Source organism: Tachypleus tridentatus, chromosome 7 (assembly GCF_004210375.1).
Source record: "Tachypleus tridentatus isolate NWPU-2018 chromosome 7, ASM421037v1, whole genome shotgun sequence".
Classification (NCBI taxonomy): Eukaryota; Metazoa; Arthropoda; class Merostomata; order Xiphosura; family Limulidae; genus Tachypleus; species Tachypleus tridentatus.
In genome coordinates this window covers 139,163,115-139,171,163 of record NC_134831.1, presented here as the reverse complement: position 1 = coordinate 139,171,163, position 8,049 = coordinate 139,163,115, and the positions used below count along the sequence as shown (strand labels likewise).

General features: G+C 30.5%; 1 protein-coding gene across 1 annotated transcript; it reads right to left on the bottom strand.

The window, feature by feature from the left end:
• Positions 1–637: 637 nt before the first annotated feature.
• LOC143256718 (uncharacterized) lies at positions 638–5,932 on the bottom strand. The gene is made up of 2 exons (XM_076514327.1): positions 5,780–5,932; positions 638–4,473 (listed from the first exon to the last, which is right to left on the bottom strand). Exons 1-2 carry the CDS (start codon positions 5,789–5,791, stop codon positions 3,493–3,495), a joined length of 993 nt encoding a protein of 330 aa, XP_076370442.1. The 5' UTR covers positions 5,792–5,932; the 3' UTR covers positions 638–3,492.
• Positions 5,933–8,049: the final 2,117 nt, after the last annotated feature.

The window sequence follows — 8,049 nt, the reverse complement described above, 5'->3', positions numbered from 1 at the left end:
AATATACAAGATTCGCAACATGTTACTTAATATTCTTTGCGCTTTTACCTTAGAGGGCGTTGTATATTTAACAGTTAAACCCACCATTCAGTTAGAATTAACATTGTTGGTGGCGGTTGTTGCTTATCCGTTTGTCTTATTTTGCTAAATAGCTTTAAAGTGCTTTCCGGTATATTCCTACTGTTTCGTTTAATTATAAATAATCGTATAACTACGACCTTTAGGAATTGTCCAGTTAATTGAATAAACCGTGTTTATAGTGCTGACATCTGTGATTAGGAATTTGTAAAGTACAACAATGAAATATTTGTTTGTTTTTTACGTTAAAAAATAAATATTTTCGTGACACCTTTATGAAATTGTAATTATTCACAAATTCTCTGTTTTGTTTTGTGCTGTTGTTCGTCCAATGAATTGTTTGTATTTTTTCATTTCCCTCACTGTAGTAAGAGTTGTTTTACAGACTAACAGATAGTGAACAATTATTTATTCAGATGTGAAATAAACAAGATATATAATGAATAAAGAAAACACGCATAATTCTCAATCGTAGGTTTGATAAGTAATATTTTAAGAATTTACGTTCGTTATTTACTCTTATAATTATAAGAAGGTCTGTGTACTATGAAGAAAATAATATCCATCACTTTTTTGCATGGACTGTAAGATCATTTATTGACAAACAAGCATGTTACAAGCATCACCATTAAAGTCACAGCAACAAAACACATTTATAAAATTCCATTACTTTATTTTTCAAAGTAACGGATTTCCATTATTTATTTATTATTTTAAAAAAATCTAAATTTAGTGCTAGTTAACATAATATCATTATTCGTTTAAGGAAATGACATTTCAAAGATTCATAATCATCTAAAGCAGTTAAATGTTTGACTGTTGACAAATCAGTCTATTTCTCCAGATACTGTAGACTTGTTGTCAATTTAATATATCAAGTTTTTCGCATCAGCTATTTTTGTCACTATTGCTACTATAAAATATCAGGCAACAAATTGGTGTCTTAACAGCTCTAGTTTTTGATACATCTTTGAAATAAGTTTGTTTTGAACATTAAACGAAATGGTTACTCTTGGCTCTATAGTTCTTTCAAAAAATCGTTCTTTATTAAAGGAGTGGATATCAAATCTCTGATTGTAACACATTTTGCTCACTTTAGATTATATTCTCTGATTATTTAAACATTTTATAAGTTATAAAGTATTCTGTAATTATATATCTATAACAGCCGCTAGTGTTCCTAATAAATTATTCTTAGAATATTTAATATTATATTTTAAACAAAATTTATATTAAAATGTTGACGAAAATGGAGTAACTTTCTCCCAGAGTAAGTTTATTAATAACAGTTATTCACTTGTACACTTGTGTTACCTAAGTACGAACTTTGAAGTAGATAAACGTTAATTAAGTCCAAAAATATTTTAAATAAGGTTTCAGAAGATAGCTGTAAGGAATAAGATATGATTCATTATAAGTTCTGACGATAATCATTACAGTTAGATTAGTCCATTCTTTTCCATTTAAAGACGTCCGACGTCTTCTTGGTTTCTTTATATTTTCTTTAACAATTATGATCTTAAACATTAAAGTATAGTTAAGGAATATGATATTTTGTCTAGATCTACCATACAGCGGTAAGTGTTACATATAAAAATAGAAGGTATTATTAGAGTATTATTTTAACATTTACATCAAATATAATTAGTATAGTTCGAATAAAATGTAGTTTTACTTTTAACACTTATTATTGATAGAGAAGTTCGAGATTACAATAAAAAAACATATACAATAAATGCTTATGAAATTTTCAATGTTAATATATGGTTTAGATTCGGAAAATTTTTATAATTTCTTTACACCAATAAAGCCGTGACTTCAGCCCTTGTTTTCTCTCTCTATCTGTTAGAAACTATACAGTTCAACTTTATTTTGTCTTAAGATTTTATTACTTCGTAATGGAAGATTAACATAAACAGACAGATGTTTTAGCTATACATTTTTAATAGCTAAGACTTAACCTGGGCCTTTTCTTTTCTATTCACTCCATTACAAATTATGTTTTTAGGGATATTTAGTAGAAACCAAAAAGTCAATTCAAAGTATATCAAATTATAAAATGCTGACATATTCGTAACACGATTGAAATGAAAATTTTCATAAGTTTATAACAGTAAGTAAAACTTTTATTGGCAATTGTCCGAAATGTAAGAAACATATAATATATTCCTAATTTCTGATGTTATATTCTAATTAAGAAAATAAAAATACTCGAGAATGTAATTCATCTCTTAGGCGGAAAATAAGCGACACAAACTGAGATACCTAAAACATTTTGTTTTTCATACCAGTTCAACTGATGTTAAATTCTAAATCATAAAAATATGTAACATAAATTACAAACCATAACGTTTTAACACTTAGAGACAAATAAAAAGAAATGCCCACTAGAAGCTATATAACTATACTCGTTTACCTCTCTTTATAGTGTCAAAATGTAAATAGCCTTTAACCATAATATAACCGTAGAGCTTTAAGAATAGATGACAAGTAACCTAAGGTTTCCTGATATCACAACAAGCTAAGATATGGTAATGAGCGAACGATTCTGATTGGGCGAATGTCGTTCACATTAAAAAAAATCTTTGATAATTAATATTAATGAAACAATTTGTCCATCAAATTTACGCTAGTTTTTTCTTCTATTGAAACGAAATATTGTTTTTAAATATTAATATTGTGCTTTTTTATTAAGACCTATTCTAGTAACGATTATTAAACTACACTTAGTTTTAATTTTAATATTTGGTTCGATAAAAACGACAAAAAATTAATTTACATATTTTAGGTTTCTCGTAATAAAATTGTTTCCTCCCTGAAACACGTTTCAAGGGAGAAGAAATGACGTATAAATAAATAGCAGATACTATATAGATATTCACTGGAAAAACTAATAATCAAATACTCCATAAACTCAGGTGTTAAAAAATTTTGAAAAGGATTGAAAAAGTTATTTGAAGTTATAATATAGTCTATCAGAATGTGTTAGATACACTGATAGTCAACACGATAATTTAACAAAAGTAAATACATTTAGGCTTACTACACATTTAAGACATTTCACATTAAATGGCAAAAACTTATAAACATTATTGACGTGTGGTGTAGTTTATTGAGAATGTTTGTTCGTCACATGCGAGAGGAATTTTTTTGGTTTTTCTAGGAAGCTACTCCTACCAGTAAATTTATTTCAATCGATTCGTTGTAGAGACGAATAAAATTTAAGTATATTATTGTTTTTCGATTTCGTAGAAATACTTTTAGAATTTCGATAATTATTAGAAAATTTAGTGGAATTGTTTCAACAAACCAAAATATTTTAAATGCATGTATATATATATCACACATTTCAGTAATTGCTAATTTATTAATTGTTTAAATAGGCTTTCAGAAACGTTATGAAGAAGATATGATCTATTCTGTCTTCCTGAATGTGCGAGAATTCCGATTAGTAGTGTAGGAGGATCTAGAAAGTCCTTTATCTTCATCAGAATGATTAGATTGGGAAGTGAAAGTACCTGATCCCTGTCTGGGGTAGCCGTCATATTCAGCGAAACTAGATGGTGAAAGAGACGTATTGACTGTTCTGTCTTCAGACTGTAAGGATTTTTCATAACCGTAACGGTTACTATAGGGGTGTAAGTTTCCGTATCTTGAATCGTAATATGGATCTCTTCCATAATAGAATCTGTCATCATATCGAGAACCACTGGGATAATCTCTGTCATAGTAAGGGTCATCTCCATAGCCAAGATATCCGTAAGGACTATTATAGGGGTATCTTCTATAATATCGATTGCTGTAACGATTAGCATATGGATCTCGATAGCCAAGTCTATTGTCATTAGAGTATGTATCATCGTATCTGTTGTTGTTGATGTAATGAGACCGTTGTGGGTTATACATGCTACCACTATTGTCGAATCTGTTGTCGTAAGGATAGTCATTGTATCTGTTATAACCGTTGTCTGGTCGATTCCTGAAATAATCATCGTATCTGTTATAACGGTTGTCTGGTCGATTCCTATGATAGTCATCGTATCTGTTAAAACCGTTGTCTGGTCGATTCCTGTAATAATCATCGTATCTGTTATAACCGTTGTCTGGTCGATACCTGTGATAGTCATTGTATCTGTTACCATAATCGTTATCCGATCGGTAGTTATGATAGTCATTGTATCTGTTACCATAATCGTTATCTGGTCGGTAGTTATGATAGTAATTGTATCTGTTACCATAATCGTTATCTGGTCGATACTTATCGATGTTCCGGTTATCGAATTTATCGAGCGACGGTGAGCGGTTTCCGAAGCTGGTGTCTCGTTTACTCTCAGCATCGCTGGTTTTGTCCACAGCAAACACAATCCGGGTGCATAGCAACACAAGCACTAACATCTGGGGAAAAACAGCAACATGAAAATTTGTCCTTACCACAGAAACAGAAGTAATCAATTATGTGTAATTGCTGGTAATTAAAACTTGCTTTATTATATCGCACAAATATAGGAATTCACTTATATATAAATAATTATTAGCAAGTGTTTAGTTAAGTAGTCAATACATAGTAAATTTTCAGACGTACGCTAATGTGATGTTCTTTTCTATAAGTCTCACATGGTAGTTTTAATTCAGGGTTTAGTACACAGTTTTCATATGGCTATTTATCCATGGGACAGCAGTTAGTCTTTGTATTTACAATGCTAAAATCAAATAGCCCGATGTGGCTTTGCTACAATAAAAACACACAAACATACACAAATAGTACATGGTCAAATGTAGTGATTTTACTTTTGAAAATAAATACATCAACTTCCCACTGCAAACTGTTTAGTACAATTTTGAAATACTGGATCTCAAAACTTTCAGTTCTGTTGATAGGTTACTTATAATATGCATGTATATTTGTATTTTTAAAATACGGAGTAATTTTACATACGGTTCCAAATATTTCTATATTTTTATTTTATTCTGTCTTATACTCTAAGAACAATTTTTTTTACTAACGTTAAACAATTTTTTTCACTCAGTTCGTAAGGTAAAGTTCACAGATTGTTTTGAGAAAGGTTAGAATGAATTATAAACAATAATATTTAATATGGAAAGTTGAAAATTTTACTGATGAACAATAAGCAATTTCGATTATTTGAACCATTTTTCTACGCAAACAATTTCTGACAAACCTTAACTTCAGAATGTTTTCCTTGTTATTCAACAGAAAAGAAAATTATAATGACAAAATTAATTTATAAGATTTAAATAATTATTTAAAGATAACGCTCTTTTTTCAAAGTACCCAAGGGAATGAGTCTCCAGTTAAAGAACGTAGATGATTCTCAAAAGGACTTGTTAATTACCACAATACTGAATGGTGTTTTTACTGAACAATACTAAAAATAATAAACACATTTTATGAACAAAAAATATATATATTAACATTTCTCACAGGCGAAGCAAATATGATTATCGTGAAATCTTACCAATCGAAACATTTTAGTTTTATGAGAGTAAAGTGTGACTTCCAACAGTTCATATTCTAGAGATAACATAAAACTGTTTGAACCATTTACAATGGGAAAAAAAATCATACATTACATACTATCTAATTTATTTATACATTACATACTATATAATTTATTTCAGCACGCATAAAAACTGAAACTTACAATTATTTTCTCGATATTTATGAAATCGGTATACTTACCGAATAGCTCATTGTTACAATGTGTTCGTCAGTTTCTTAGGGGAAATAAGTTTCCTGGCTTTCTTTCAGTAAGATGACTCAAGTTCAAGATAAATGTTCGCTAGTAGAAGCAGGATAGTTGTTTTATAATAGAATCTGTGTTACGTTCTGGGTGAGGCGGTGCACCAAACTACGTCACCAGCAAGTATTAATGTTATTCGGAAACGATTCTGAAATTACATTTCACAAGATTCTAATATATGACCTTGGTAAATTTACCGTCTCATGGCGTTTATTGCTCCTGTATCAACCACATGTCCGGTAGCCGCTAAGACCAATGACCTGAGTGAATACATTTGTAATTCTGTTGTTTACTGTATTAATTTTACCTATGAATCCGGTCTGCAAGAAACACTTGGACAGAGTAACAAAAGATAGACGCAACTGCTCAAACAAAACGACTTAAAATATTATGTGGTAAACCTAATTTACTTTCTGTTTATTGTTGTTTTTTTACTTTATCTTGACAGCACTATGCTTCGCAGCATATGTGTTTTTCTAGTAATATACACATACTGTTATTATTAATAATATTTACAGCTCAATAACTAGTAATTTACTAAATTAAAATTATTGTTTTAAAGATACTTTAAGTTCTTACATGTGAATCCATTAGAGTTTTAAAACTTACAAAAAAGCAAACCAAACACGATACTTATACTGAATGAATTGATTTTAGCCTGAAGAACTCCACCTAGCTTTACCAACCTTTTAGTTAAATATTTAATGCATTATATATTAATATAATTGAAATAATGTATATAAAAATTGTAAAAAAAAATGTTATGCAAAACTAGTCTGTGTTGATTGGTAAGTAAAATACAAGTTTATTTTCTTATCTGTCAATTATATGTGTTATGTAGTCGATTTACTGTGGAAACACATTTAGAATAGTAACTACACAATATCCGATAGCAATGCCATAACAACGAATGGAAGTTTGGAGTTTTAATTGGAATCCCAGTCCAACAAAACATGCTTGCTTTTTCAGCCATTGTAACATCATAGTATAAGTGTCAATCCCACTATTAGTTCCTAAAGGAGAGAGCCCAAATGTTGACTGATGACTAGCTGCCTTTCATCTAGTCTTTTACTGCTAAATTAGGGATGGCTAGCGCAAATAGCCCTCGTATAGCTTTAGGCGAAATCCAAAATAGGAATTGACCACTAGTATACATTATAGAGAAGCACGTTCACACATGTACATCCATTACGAATCCTCCTATTCGTACAGTAACAAAGATAGAATATCTTACTCACAATTTCTACGTATACACAAATTATGTAGTGATGATAACAACTATATATCAAAGTAAAAGATATGAAAACGACACTACCCTGATTCTTTTATCCATGATGCCGCCACTAATGTTAGCTCATATACCCTGGATCAAACACTCAACCCTGCCAAAGAAAGAAAAAAAAAGATCGTATTCCACTTGCGCTAACATACCATCATACCAACAAACATATCAAAAACATTATACTAAATAATTACACAAAACTTATTGAAGATCCTTCTACTAAATTATTGTGAGGGATCCACCAATTATTTCTTACAGACATAACAATAACTTGGAAGCAAAAAAGCAATAGTTTATACATTCGACAGACAGGCTGCTGGATCGGTTATTAAGCACGTGAGCGTCTAAACCAATTAAACTGCGGAACCAGAATACGTATTTTGGTTTGCTTTATTTTGAATTTCGCGCAAAGCTACACGAGGGCTATCTGTAGTAGCCGTCCCTAATTTAGCAGTGTAAGACTGGAGGGAAGGCAGCTAGTCATCACCCCACACCCCCAATTTTTGGGCTACCAATTTTTTACCAACGAATAGTGTGATTAACTGTAACATCATAACGCCCCTACGGCTGAAAGGGCGAGCATGTTTGTTGTGACGGGGATGTATACACATATAGACAAACATATCACAACTTTCAATCATAAAGTTGAGGACCTTTTGACTGTAGGAGTTATAAATACTCAAACAAACATTCACAGAAAAGGACGACTAGAAGGAAGATTAACCTATAATCTGAGTACTCTACAGCCACTTGGTTTAAATGAACGTTTTTCTTTCCTATAGATTCTGATTTTCCTTTAAAATTTAATTGCTATCTGTATTATCTTTTCATGACTTGTAATATTTATACAAAAGATGTAATTTTGCAAAGATATTTCACGCTTAACATTCCAAGTGGTACTATTACACAAGCAATTTCTTTGAATTC